Genomic DNA, 15,177 nt, shown 5'->3' on the forward strand with positions numbered 1-15,177 from the left:
TTTTTTGTGGAATATATATCTGTGTGTGTTTTAATGTGTATGTGTCTGTGTATTTTCGTATGTGAATATGCAAATATGTATGCTTATGCATATGTATGTTTCCTGAGATCATCTTTGTAACTTATTAAAGTTATATATATACAAGGTATTCCTTAAAAGTAAAAAACTAGGTATACTTAGAAAATATGTATCTCTAAAGAAGCAAGTTTATCTTGAAAGAAGTAATCAAGCCAAATATCAAAACAAAACAGTTATTTATACCATCATAGAAAGAACAAACACATAAGCCCACTTTCACAAGAAATTAAGTCAAAATTGGTAGGGCAAAAAAGTCTGAATCTATTTTGAGTACAGGCAAAACGTATTTGTAAAACAAAATGTTATTTCATGGCACCATTCAAAAGCAACAAGGCTTTCCTTTCTCTCACTTTTTGTGCCAAGGAAACAGCTTTAATTTGGCAGCTCTTTTTTGAATTATCCCAAGCAATTTAAATTATTTACAAGAAATACTGATAGAAAATGCTACAATAGTTATTCCCTACAAAAAAAATCTCTTTTTACAACAGATTTCCTAAACATTTGTTTAATTCAAAATGGTTTAACATGTGTTTAATATTCAATTATTATTAAAATATTTTCATTTAGCCATGCACATATTTATTATTTTACTCAATTTCATTTTGGTTTTTTAAAATGTGAGCTTTATTCCCTAGACACAATGGCTGGAGTGTTTCAAGGGTTGTTTTGTTTGTTTTTTAATGATTCTTTCTATTCTTTGCTCTTTTATATAGGTCACTTTTATTTTTTGGAAGGGCAAAATGATGCTCTGCTTTGTGGCAACAGCTCAGATGCTGGGTAAGTGATGTTTGGTGTTGAGTCTCAGTCTGCACTGCTGCATCAGCCTCAGTAACCTGCCACTTCCCACCCACCCAGCCCCCGCTTGCTCCTCATTCAGAGCCCTGCATAAATTCCACTTCACGCTGGCTCTCAAAATAGCTGGGATAAGTGTGGATTCTCACCTCCTTCACACACTCATACCCAGCAATTATTTTTCCATACTAGGTCACAGCTAATCTTCCAAATTAGTTCAATGGAAAATAGAGAGAAATACATAAGAAGCTTAAGTTAATCGAATTCATAAGCATGTTCTTTTATAAGTGTGATATTCTATATAAGCTAATGTAGTTCCCATGGCATAAAGTGTAAGCTATCTGAAGATAATGTCAACATCCAAGGTGTAGTAAGTACACATCTAGCATATTTTAGCAAAGTGGTTAAGAGCGTAGACTAGAGAGTTTACATGGATTCAAACTGGGACTCTACCATATAATGTCGTCTCTCCTTGCCTCGGTTTCCACACGAGATAAATGAGTATAATGACAGGATGGCTGTGAGAATTAAATGGATTAATGAAATGTATAGCTATTATAGCACTAAATAAATGCTTTTAATTATTATGATTGGCGTCATGTGAATGCTTATTATTAAAAAGCATTGTACCTGGAGCTAAAGCTAGGAGGAAAATTCAGAGAAATAGTTACCTTTTTCCATTCAACGAGACTTTAGAATCATAAACAAGAGTAATGTTCTTTCTGTGGAAGATGATATTGTGGACATTAGTAACTAATACCCGCAGCAAAATTCCCAGTAGTAACAGGCTTTGCATTTGGCTCATATGTTAAAGATTGGGCTGCCATTATCTTCAGATCTTAGTGATAAGTAAAACAGACTAATTTTAACCCCTTGTCTGTATTGTACTAAATGCTTTACGTATGGTATCTTATTCAATGCTTGTAAGTTTGGGAGGCAGATTCTGTTATTAGCCCTTTCTTACATACAAGGTGTTCCAAGACTAGCAAGGTTGAGAAACTTGCCCGGAATTATGAAGTCCAGAAGTGTCAGACACAATACTGAGGCAAGGTCAGCTCAATCATTAAGGTTACACTATGAAATCTTTATTCTGCAGACTAATTCATTCCTCTCAGTGTGCCACCACCCATTCTTTCTTCACCCCTCTTCCCTCCCACCACATTAAGCACACTTCTGCCTCTAGACGTCTTCAGTGAAAATCTATAATTTTTCCCTGTAGACTTATTTTTCTGTTCATGTCCACAAATCCCAGAAGATGGTAATCATAATATGATTGCTTTTATATGAGATGTGATAAATATAATAACAACAGCCAGGACTCACAGAGGAATCCATAAATAGATTTAGAAGATTGTGTTGTTATGTAAATCAGTCTGCTCGGTACTGGATTGAGCACTGGGTAAAGTGAGAGAAATCTGCTTTCCCTGATGTCATATAAAATAGACATTGATGTCTATAAAAACGGGAAAGCCAGCTGTCAAACTTGCAGTTACTGACTTCTTCTTTTTCCTTTAACTTAATCATAGCCAGTGTCCAGAAGGATACATCTGTGTGAAGGCTGGTCGAAACCCCAACTATGGCTACACAAGCTTCGACACCTTTAGCTGGGCTTTCTTGTCCCTATTTCGTCTCATGACTCAAGACTTCTGGGAAAACCTTTATCAACTGGTGAGAACAGATAAAATGATTCTTCTGGAAAGCACGAAATACTGAGATAGAATTGCTGTAAAATACTTTATTACTTAGAGTGTGAGCATGTAACATCCTATATAAAATTTAATAAAATATCTCTTCCACTTTTGCAGACACTACGTGCTGCTGGGAAAACATACATGATATTTTTTGTGCTGGTCATTTTCTTGGGCTCATTCTACCTTATAAATTTAATCCTGGCTGTGGTGGCCATGGCCTATGAGGAACAGAATCAAGCAACGCTGGAAGAGGCTGAACAGAAGGAAGCTGAATTTCAGCAGATGCTGGAACAATTAAAAAAGCAACAAGAAGAAGCTCAGGTATAGTAAGCAAGCATTGAGCCCTTTTGTGTTTGTTTATCTCAATTCTCTGACCACGCCATCAAGATCAGAGGCATTTAGCATACAAAATCAGCAGTGGTAATTGACAATTGAAACATGTCATGTGTGTTTGGTAAGTGTTAGGAACCTATTTGGTTATTAGGAGATTATTATTTTGTTTTGATGATTACTTGCTGTCAATAATAATGGCATCCAAACATGGAGAATTATAATTGCTTTATTGACATTTTTCTTCCTTGTGACCCCTGATTCACTCAAGCTTACAAAGTAGTTAGGTCTACATGCCTTCAATCAAAGTATTTTAATCTCTTGGGTTGCTTCTTCATTAGTGCTACTAGAGGTGGGAAATGTCAGAAAACCAGAGTCGAAATGAGATTATTTCAGAGAGTCTGGAAAGATAAAGACCTATGTAGTATTTATTTTCTGTTTGAAGAGTGTTTAAATGCAAGTTTGTGGTTTGCATAAAGAAAACACTGGTACATAAACATGTGAAATCATTACATTCTTTGCCTACTACCCTGTAAATTCTATAATACAGCCTACACTCAGCTTTTCTTGGGTATAGAGTACAGTTCCTTTTTAACACTGAGTATCCTAAATATGTAATAAAGATCAGATAAATAAAATATACTGGGGTAGCAGCAATAATATTGAAAACGTTATCTTTCCAACAACAGTGCTATTGTAATTTACAAATTCACTTAGATGACATGATCTGGGATTTTCTTATTTACAATCTATAATATGTTTTTATTGTGCATTTCTTAGTGAAATAACCATTTTAAGTCAAAGAGAAGAAAAGTTTATTAAAACAAAATTCTTGACTGAATTAAATTTAATCATTTAGAGTGACACTAAAAGTCACTGTCAAGTGGAAGTGTGATGGGTCAAGTTGAAATAGGAAACCTTTATTTCTTAAATTCTTTCTTTCTCATGATACTTTAAATCACAGGAAAAATCATTATGATATTTGAGTGTCTTGTTCATATTATTAGATAATTAGAAAGCATAGTGTGAGGCCACAGCTTGAAGATTTTCATCAAAGTCACATATCATCTTCCACTTTTCTGTTAATTTTAATTCTTTAATTGGCCTAATGACAATGCATTATTTTCCAAAATACATACTTGAGTGGAGAATAATTTTTCAAGATCACATATTCACGATACCAAAGATAAATTAAGCAGAAACATGGATAGCGTTTGTCAAAGTTTATAGACAGCTACCATTTCCCTTGGACCCTTCTAGGCAGCAGCTGCAGCAGCATCTGCTGAATCAAGAGACTTCAGTGGTGCTGGTGGGATTGGGGTTTTCTCAGAGAGTTCTTCAGTAGCATCAAAGTTGAGCTCGAAGAGTGAAAAAGAGCTGAAAAACAGAAGGAAGAAAAAGAAACAGAAAGAACAGTCTGGAGAAGAAGAGAAGGAAGATGGGGTCCACAAATCTGAATCTGAAGACAGCATAAGAAGAAAAGGTTTCCGGTTTTCCTTAGAAGGAAGCAGGCTGACATATGAAAAGAGGTTTTCCTCTCCACACCAGGTAAAAATATTAGATTATATAAATTGTGTTTTCATAACAAATACTGTTTTTAAGATATGCCAGAATTTGGTTAAGGATAAAACTGCCTTCCTTCTGGATGGCATAGTGCTTTTGGATGGTAATGATCATTGAGTGTTTTGGTTATCACCTCAAGGAATTTGAGTTTTACAACTTTTTGGAATTCCAGGAAAACATTTTTTGAGCATGGATCCCACTGGGCTTGGGAAGGCTTGTGATTTTGCAGTTTCATTAAAGACTCGTAATCATCTTAGGGCAATTTTCCACATGAGGAATAATTAGCAAATGGTTCCTCTCCCTTCTTAGCTATCATACGTGGACCCAGTGAACTGTGGGTTTTCTGAGTGGCAGTTTCCTAGAAGTAAAGAGTGATTCTGCCAGTCCATCTATACAGTTGTTTCCATCAATGTGCAAACTTCATATGAGGCGAATATTCTTTATGTCCTTGTTTCAAGGGAAACCGAAGCAAAATTTTTCTATAAGTATAACCAAAATTCTTAGAGATACACTAAGAAAGACTTATAACACTAAATAAACAGCTGTGTTTAATTGCACTTGATTATCTGTGTCTCATGTTTAATGAGACCTGCTTGGAAAGAATATCTTGATTTATATAGTGCAGAAAATGTTCACTGGATGCTTCTGGCTTATGTATCAACACAGGCTGCTGAAACTTCAAAATTTAGGATCCATAATTTTCTTTGAAATTACCAAGAGAATTACCAGAAATACAGTGTCTCAGTAGTGAAACTTTAATGTCCATACAGTTAACAGTAACAACTTGAACAGCACTTATAGCAGTGATAATGGCTAACACCTTTGTGGTGCATTGCTACTTGAAGTATAAACTCATCACGCCCCTCACTACAGCCCTATAATCTCCATCCCCAGTCTGCAGATGTGAAGGGAAGGGGAAGGCTGGTATTTGTTGAGTGACTGTTTGTGCTTGGCTTTCTTTTTATTCTATCATAATTAATGTTAACAGCCCTGCATAGCAGTGTTTTAACTATTTTTTAGGCTCAGTGAAGTTAAATAATTGCCAAATGTCATATAGTTATTAAAGGTTGAGGTGGCATTCAAACTTAACCTGACACTGAAACTGTTAAACTTCCCACTGTATCAGGTTGACTGGAAAGAATATCCTTAAAAAACTGATGAGGAAATTTACAATTTGATTTCATTTAAAAGATACATATATTTAGGATTATACATGCTCTTTGTACATTTTATAGTTTACAGTCTCATATAACCTGTGTTTAATATATATAAAATTTTTATAGGTCAGCCTGATTCACTCCAAGTTCAGATAACATTATAAGGTAGGATATGTTAAAGGATTAGTGGGGTTGAAGTCAAATTTGAAATCAAATTTGTTTTTAAATAGATATCAACATTTATTCACCTTATTCATATTGTTGCCACATCATTATGATTCTATTAGTGGAGATATTAATCTTAATAAATATGAATTTTTAAAAAATAAAATCTCCTTTTTATGGCATTGGTCATTTTGAAGGAAGGGAAAAGGGGAAGAAGGGAGGGAGGAAAGAAGGAAAGTAGGTAACATGAGGAAAAACTACCTAAATTTAAAACTGCCAATCAACTGATACCACAGAGTTATTCCAGTTTGCTTTATTTCAAATCCAGTAGAACTAATTATAGGCAAAATAGTAAAGCCTGAAAATGTTAGGTTCAATCCTACCCTTTTCTGTAAATGTTGTTCAAAGACATAACATTTCCTCCTACTGTCATCTTAAAACCTCTACTTCTAGTGGGCATTGTAGGTGATCACTGATATACACAATGTGTAATATCTGGCTCAAATTGATATTTGTTTCTGAAGAGGGATTTGTATAAAAATAGAACTAAAGAGTTTTTTTTTTTGATCTGATAAAGAAGTAGTCAAACAAGTAACTAAGAAGATGGAGAAGGCAATGGAGAGAGAGGGGGAAAAAGGGAGGGAGGAAAGGAGGAATCCTGAAATCATACTAATCTCACTTTGTAGGACTCTGTAAGTAATACTGAAAATAGCAAGCCAAGTTCTTAACCTGGGTACAGTGATGAAGGGTCCATAGCTTTTGTTAGATTTTTAAAGGGCCCAAGGCCCAAAAGTATTAAAAACTACTGTTTTGTAGTGACATGACAGAAAGGTGATTGTGTTGGTAACCATTTCTACTTTCATATTGAAAAAAATATAATGTATGCTATTACCACAAGATTATAATTTTCTCAGTAGAGGAGGTGGATTTGATGAAATATTTTTTAAACCTCAACATGACTTGTTAGTGTAGGAGAGGGGAAGGAAGGAAGCCAAGAGTATAATCTCTAATCATATCTCAAGACAATCTGGATATTTTATTTTGAAACCTTTATAAAATATTGTTGACCTTCTTAAGTTATTATTTCCTTCTGTATTTGTGATAAACAAGGAGTTTTTAGAGATTGATTTGGTATGGCAGATTTTTCTTATCGTCCATTCTCTATTTGTGGCATGGCATTTGAGTGCTAGGATTTACGTAATTAATGGAAGCAATGGAAGCTGATGCTAATAGATGGGACACAATCATTTTTTAATATAGCTGCCACGTGTAAACTATGCTCTTTCATAGTTTGCATAGTGGCATAATTCACCTTTGAACTTTGAGAAACATTGTGTGCAATTTTATAACTTATTTGTCTCCAACCTTTCTAGTGGCTCTAATTAAGGGGCATACTTGTAGTTAAAATATAAAATCTTACTAAGAGTGGTACATATACATAATTTCTACTTTATTTCTTATTGCCAAGCATTTGTCTGCCTCTCTTTCTGAGGTAATGATAACCGGTAGGTCACAAATTCCTTAACTATTATGTCCTTATAACTAATTTGAAGTCCCTTATGAAAAGACAGAAAAGAGACATGAAAGAAACTGGGCTATGTAGGAGAGGTTTAAAAAAATACTTATAAAAACCATGGGTACAAGAAAAAAAGAAATGAGTTCTGTTGGGGGAGCAGATCAGTATTCTTAGATGTGTTTCCCTCTGTAAATAATGAATAAGATCATATAACATAGGATAGTGTTTAAAGCTTATAGATGTTTATAGATGTCATTGAGAAAATCATTTTTTTTACCAGAAAAGGAAGTTAAAAGCATATTTATTACTCAGGGAATGTAAAAATATATAGGTTTGAAATAACAATTTTAGTTAGCTTCAAATCCTTTAGAGAGAAAAAGATGAAATTAGTAATGTTTAAATGATGAAGTTTGTATTCTACTAATAATCATAGAAATCCAATTTAAGCTAGCTTAAGCAAAAGAGGATTAGATTATGTTAATAATGTGGATGACTAGCTTTAGGCATGGCTGGATCCAAGTGCTCAAAAACATGCTATCATGGCCAAGTATTTCTCCATATCTCCACGTTCCTCCAATAGGGTGATAAGATGCCCACAATAGCTTTAAACTTATATTCAGTATTTTTAGCAACCCCAATAGAAAATGCACCTCTTTCTCAACAATTATAAAAGAAAGAGTTGACTGTTGACAGTCATCTTTAACCCCTACCCATCGTTAAATCATTCTTGATGGCCAGAGGTACAGAATACACTCACCGGCTAGGCCTGGGTCATGGTCTTGGAGCATTTCTTGGAGATAAACAGGGTACTGTCAACAGAAAAAGAACAAATGGATATTGGACAAGCAGAAACAAGTGCTCATTAGAGTGAGGCTGGAAAAGTAGACTAGTAATAAACAGGAATTCATTGTGCTACTATGCTTAATAATCAAAGTAAACTGAATAATGGCAATGACATTGTAGCCATCTAGAAAACTGTTAAATGACCGTGACCAGATACTTAGTGAAAACCAGGTTTTTGTAAATATGGTGCTATTCAGATCTTGAGATGGACAGAAGAGTGAAAACCAGGGAATGGATCATACAGTTCTTTCAGATTGATTTGTTTACATTATTCATAAGGACCATTATAAAATATACAAAGGAAAGGGGAGAAACTGCTCCTTATACTATAATTAAACAGACCTACTAGCAAGGTTAATTTTATTTTTCCTCTGCATCAGGGTGTGGTCACTAGTGAGCTCTGACTGGTATGTGTTTGTCTTTGAAGGATCAAATTGTAGTTGTATACTTAATTGCTTTTCATTGGATTGTTAGATGAGATTAGCTTCTAGAGAAGGATCTGGCAAAAATTTCAGTTCTAGGTTCCAGAAATGAGACAAAACAGTCTTGAGAAGTACTTCTGACTATCTAAGTCACGGGTAAAGTGGGAGAAAATGGCAGAAAATGAGAGCTCAGAAGATGAAAATGAAGGAAGGAAGAAAAAGGGAAAGCAAAACAAAAGAGCTGGACCTAGTAGAAAGTGCCAGAACCCCACCAGCAGCTACCACGGGGGCCTTGATTCTACCTGTCCAATGGCTTGTCTTAGGTTAAGTCAACAACTATGAAACATTGGGTCAAGACTTATTTTTGAGGGCACCAACTCTTAAATGTGTTCATCTGCTTTTTGTTTCCTTTCTTGTTATTCATAGTCTTTATTGAGCATCCGTGGCTCCCTTTTCTCTCCAAGACGCAACAGTAGGGCGAGCCTTTTCAGCTTCAGAGGTCGAGCCAAGGATATCGGCTCTGAGAATGACTTTGCCGATGATGAGCACAGTACCTTTGAAGACAATGACAGCAGAAGAGACTCTCTGTTTGTGCCACACAGACATGGGGAGCGGCGCCACAGCAACGTCAGCCAGGCCAGCCGTGCCTCCAGGGTGCTCCCCATTCTGCCCATGAACGGGAAGATGCACAGTGCTGTGGACTGCAATGGAGTGGTCTCCCTGGTCGGGGGCCCTTCTGCCCTCACATCTCCTGCTGGGCAGCTCCTGCCAGAGGTGAGGCCAGTGGAACCTGCAGCTGGTGGGAAGGGAGCTGTGGCTGGTGCAGGTGGAAATGGTTTTCCATTTCCACATGTATAAGTTTTGTTGAGTCTATTGTTCAGATGTGGCGGGAGGCGGGGGATTGGTTTAATCAAATTATGAATTTATATTGTCAAATTGTTTCATTCAGACTTTTCTACAAGTTAATTAAAAACATAAGTTGGGTATCATAGAATAATTAGAAGTATCCCTTCATCATTACTACTACAGTATGAAACTTGCCAAAAAGTATAGCAACAATTTATCATGCATTATGTTTAATAAATATAAGCAGAATAAATGCAAGAAGAAATATAAATACTCATCTTAAGGATTTGTTATCTCTGCTCCTTTAAAAGGGGAACTTGATACTGCCACTTGAAGTAGATAGTATTACTAAGTACATCTAAATCCTACAATGCAACATCCTTCTTGACAGGTCAGAGTGCTGTAACATTTTTAGCACCCACTCAGATGACCATTGTACATTTGTATGGTAAAGAAGCCACTCAACTACCTGCTAAAGTCATGTGTTGTAATTCTTAAAGCAGATTTCAGTTTTTATATTACTGTAATTAGTTCTTTTTATAAACATAGTGGCCCTAAACCATGCATATGGAAAAGGGTTTCAACTAAATACCAGACACTTACAGGGACACTTTCTTTGTAAAGCATAAGGTGATTTTTAACTTTGGTATTAAATAAGATTTCATTTGCCTATATAAAAATATTCAAGCAATGTCATTTGGTTGTACTTTATAGTTTGAATCCTATTAAAATCTTCTTTGAATGATTTTTTTTTACACGATTCCACTCATTATGGTTGGACAAGCTCTTTAAGCCACATTAAAATCATATGGAGTCAGCTTTCAGTCACCTAATAGAGGAGCGTCTTACCTTGGATTATAGAAATAGCCATTGTCTTCTTCACTTTTTTGCATGGCCTCTCCCCATGACTTTCTCCCAGAATGTCCAAGTATCTTGGAGGCAGATCAAATCATGAAAAAATTAGAACTTTGTTATGAAGGAACCTGGAAAAATGCAGAGGGAATATCAACTCCTCTTAAAAAATAACCATAGTTAACTATGTACCAGAAACTATCCAGAACACTTTACATGCATTTTAATTCATTTAATCCTCACAACAACCCTTTATTATAGTTACTAATATTATCCCCATTTTACAGAGGAGGAAGTTGAGGCCTGTGCATGGTGGAGCTAGGATTTGACCCTGGGTATACTGGTTACTGAACCTGCATTCTATCCATATTGTAGTATTACCTGCTATTAATTTCTTTAAATTGTTCTTAAAATGGAAAAGAAGAGATGGCTAAGAAACAAATACTTTCAGTTTAATTCAGTGTTTCTCAAAATGTATTTCACCCTCAGACTACTTATATCAGAATTCCCTGGGATCTTCTTAAAATGAAGATTCCTCATTTCCTACTCCCTCCACTTCTGACAACCACCATTTTACTCTCTGCTTCTGAGTCTGATGGCCAAAGAGTCCAAAGTTTCAGTTATGTAAGATAAATATGTTCTTGAGATCTACTGTATAGCAGAGTGCCTACAGCTAATGGTACCAAATTGTAAACTTAAAATTTGCTAAGAAGGTAGATGCTATGTTGTGTTCTTACCCCAAATAACAAAAACAACAATGAAAAGGGTAGAAGGAAACTTTAGAATATGATAGAAGTGTTTATGGTTAGGATGGTTCATGAGTGTATACTTAACCCCAAAGTCATCAAGTTGTGTGTGTATATATATACATTCACACACACATGACATTTTACATGTCAATAATTTCTCAATAAAGTGATTTAAGGAAAAAAAATGGAGATTTCGGGGCCGTTCAGTCTTACTCAGACAAAAGGCCAAGGAGAACAAAGTCAGGTAATCTTCCTTGACAAGCATCCCACAAGGTTCTTACATATAGCGAAGTATGAGTATCACTGATCTGGATTAACGTTAAGTGAGTCAGAAGAAACAAATCTACAACTTCTTTGCATAAATACAAAGAGAATGTCAGTCTACCAGAAAATATTTAGCGTTTATCAATTATTACCGCAAAACTCCTATCCTATCAGAGAGAGTGGGGTGGATCTCTAAAGGCAAATTCAGGCCAGTTTGAAGCAAACCTAGTGTGATCTCTATTTCCTGCTCCCTCATGTCCATCGTCAATATTGCAGTTAGGTGCTGTGAAGCAGAGTACTGCACTGTAGTGCAGCATGAGCTGAAGGTGCAGACCAAAGAAGGGGCTTTGAAAAACTGCAGAAGGGAATGAGAAGAGACCATAAACAGCTGCAAGCAAATGCCACCTTCCAAAGCACACACTATCCTGTACTCTACACATAAATTCAACTGAGGCAACTTGACTTAAGAAAGAATTTCCTTGGTAATATCATTAGAGGTTTTGGAATTAATCACTAACAATGAGATCTAGGATTACACATATAATTTTGCATAGAGCAGAAGGGATTAGATGATCTCTTTAAGCGACTCCATTATTTCCTTCAAAATTTACCTTTCTCTGATGAGGCAAAATATTTTAAATTCTGAGACACTACTTTTTGGTTTAAAGAGCTTTAGTTTGAGAGAGGGGTTATTTCTTTTCTCATTAACTTAACTTCTCTTTTACAGTAAAATTAAATTTTGAGTGATGTTTATGAATGTTATCCCTATTAATGACAATCATATCAATTGAGTGGAAACTCTGCTTTTGAATACATATGCATTAGAGGTATGCAGGTTAATAAAAAATAATTTTAACCACTCATAACACAATTAAGTAGATGAACAAGACTCATATTGCTATTTTAGAAATAAAAAAATCCTCTGAGAACTGAAAGTGACTTCTTATTTATTATTAAGCATTTGAAATGCTTGAGTTTTGCCCTTTTTTTCCCCCTGTGATAATTAACTTCATTGTTTGATCTCCTGAAGTAGGAATAAATTTCTATCTATGCTGAAATTCTGGTGACTCTTTTTTGTAGTAGAAAGTCATTACATCATTGCTAAAAATCAGCCCTCCCCACAACTTGATGTTTTGCCTCAAATCAGAGTTTCAGTGCCAAGGATGGATTGTTTTGTGGATGAAATTGTTTTCTAAGTGTAAGACAAAATTGTAGATTACTTCTAAAATTTAGTTTTATTATTAAGGAAGTTGGGAAATGTTACCTGTCTATAATGAATAAAAGCATTTTACAAGTGCAATTCATATTTTAGGACAACTATTACTGATGCTTATTAGGGAAAGTTTAACAATTCTTTCTGTACATTAAGCCACATGAATACATATATAAAGATCTAATAACTCACCCTGTGAGTAAATCAAGAAGTGATGTGTTTCAGTATGTACTCCTAGAGAGGACTGGCTGACATGCGAAAAGGTTATCTATCCAATAATAGGTATGATCCCTCTAACGCAGAGCTCCAAGATGCAGGAATTAAGAAAGTCCATCTTAATCACAAACCCAGGCATCCCTGAAAGCTGAGAATCTGATGGGCTTTCAAACACTTCCCAAGAATGATGATTCCAGCAATGTCTTAATGAGCTGTTCACATCTGAGAAAGCATGGTAAACATTTAGTTAAACATTTAGTTAAGAAGTTTCTATTACAGGAACAACTTTGGATTTTGCTGCCCTTAAAAATAATAGTTATTTCATATGAAATTTTATTTTTAGGGCACGACTACTGAAACAGAAATAAGAAAGAGACGGTCCAGTTCTTATCATGTTTCCATGGATCTGTTGGAAGATCCTACAGCAAGGCAAAGAGCAATGAGCATGGCTAGTATATTGACCAACACCATGGAAGGTATGTCAAAAATCTTATAGCACAATTATTTGGTGGTGCTTTGGTAATGATGGCAAAAAAATTCCATACATTCCAAGATAATTCTTCCTGACTTGATACCACATCATCATTATGTCTTTCACTAAATAAAAGTAAAATCCATGTGCAACACATGGATTCTGTGGTCTCATAGATTTTTATATTTATCCTCCAGGAAGCTACTGCAAATTCAAAGTATACTTGGAATACCACTTTTGTAGATTAAGTTCTAAACTGTTGAACCTTGTTATGTGCATGACATTAAAAGGAGTGTAATGATAAATGCTTATTTTTATAGTGACACTTACCCATTTGAATTGTATTAACTGCTTAATACAATACTGCTTGTATTAACTGTAATTAATACAATTAATTATATTATAACATGAGCTATAAAAGCTATAAAATCATTCAATTTAACCAGAAATATAAATTTTAAAATGTGAATTAGGATTTGATATTAACCTCTTTGAAGCAAAGTTTTCAAAATTTTATAGAACTACTTATGCCTTTCTTTGACCAGAGTATTACAATATATCAGCTTTCTCTTTGGTTACAGCTTATACCTGAATAGTTAATATAATGTTTAGAGGTCTGAATCTTAACGCCAAAATAAAAACTTTGGGGACAGCTTGATCTGTGATCAGTTATTGGCTCTGTGTGTTAGTTTGTGATTTTATACTTCAGTTTCTTCATCAGTAAGGTATGGATAATAATGTTTAAGATAAGGTTGTAAAGATTAAATAAGGCCTCATACATAAAGCACTTATGCACCTGGCATGTAGAAGGCAGTCAATAAATATTATTATTAGTTGTTTTATTGTTGTTTTGTTAATTCACATGTTTGCACCTTTTCATACTGTAAGTGAATTCAAACATCAACTATCAGCTTCAACAACTTGGAAAATGCTTTCATACAAAATATATTCTATCCTCCTCCCTTGCCCTCCTTTTCCCTTCTCTCCCTTCCTCTTTTACAGCCCCTCTCTTTTCTTCCCCTCCCAAGTGTGTGAGTGTGTGTGTGTATATAGATGTGTAAGAGGAAAAAGAAAGTGGAGAATGAAAGAACCAGCGAGCATGTACATATGCTTTGTTACTGTTAGTTATAGTTCCTCTTGATATTGGAAAGATTCTTGGAATAATTCTTTTCTAGTCTGAATGCAAAGATCTCATGATAATATAAGTACCAAAAGCCTAAAAGTCACATCCAGGAAAATCTCACAGTGTAGATGGCCATGTCCGTTACTACAGGACCCAATTTTCGTAATGTCCTAATGCAATATCAGAAATCTTTTCACTGATTCCTATGGAATATTAAACTCAGTACGTTCTTCCCCAACCTCGCCTGCATTAGCTTGCACTCCCTCTTCCCCCCCAGCTGCCAGTAGCTTGCTCCTCCCTGTCCCTCCAGGTAAATCTTTTGAAGATTCTCTGGTCTTCTGCTCCTTGCCATAGCAAAACCACTGAGAGGAAGCTGCCAGTGGTTCTGCTACCGATGTCAGCAGCATGTCTGCTCCCTAAAGCAAGAAGCAGAGAAGGAGACAGGGTAAGTCTAAATCAACAGTCCTACTTTGCATTTCTGATAGCATTAAGTTTGAGCTAACTTAGGAAATTACTTAAAAAACATCAGCCCACCACAAGATTGGACTGGTCCACTAATTAAGATATGGAGTTAAAAATGAGAGCACCCGCATCACCCTCCATGAAAATGTACCTCATGGAATTGCTTAGAATGAAAAGGATGTCCTAGAGATAAGTGTAACTCAGGAAGCAGAAGACTGAGTGTTTGGTTTTAACATCTGCAAAGCTTTTAACTACATTTTTGTGAGGAACAATGGCTGAGTTTTCATTCTGTTTTTCCATTTGTATATAGAATGAAAAGCATACTTTTCTTTATTCAACTTTATCTAAACACTTTGAATGTGGCATTGACCAAGGCTGGCTATTAGCAATACATAACATATATGTGCAACTAGAACTGTCTTT

At 35.4% G+C, this 15,177-nt stretch overlaps 1 protein-coding gene across 8 annotated transcripts in view; it reads left to right on the forward strand.

Annotated features, from left to right (window-relative positions):
- Positions 1-15,177, forward strand: part of LOC102528082 (sodium channel protein type 2 subunit alpha) — a 272,534-nt gene that overhangs the window by 203,779 nt on the left and 53,578 nt on the right. For all 8 annotated transcript variants that reach the window (XR_012072636.1, XR_012072635.1, XR_012072639.1 and 5 more), the window contains 6 exons: positions 792-855; positions 2,397-2,538; positions 2,676-2,882; positions 4,152-4,439; positions 8,984-9,331; positions 13,041-13,173. Coding sequence is in view for 3 of the 8 variants with exons in the window: in XM_072961091.1 (XP_072817192.1) it covers positions 792-855; positions 2,397-2,538; positions 2,676-2,882; positions 4,152-4,439; positions 8,984-9,331; positions 13,041-13,173 (1,182 nt within the window). In the remaining 5 variants the exon portion in view is untranslated. The remainder of the gene's footprint in view (positions 1-791; positions 856-2,396; positions 2,539-2,675; positions 2,883-4,151; positions 4,440-8,983; positions 9,332-13,040; positions 13,174-15,177) is intronic.

This window comes from Vicugna pacos, chromosome 5, assembly GCF_048564905.1.
Source record: "Vicugna pacos chromosome 5, VicPac4, whole genome shotgun sequence".
In the NCBI taxonomy this organism is placed as follows: domain Eukaryota; kingdom Metazoa; phylum Chordata; class Mammalia; order Artiodactyla; family Camelidae; genus Vicugna; species Vicugna pacos.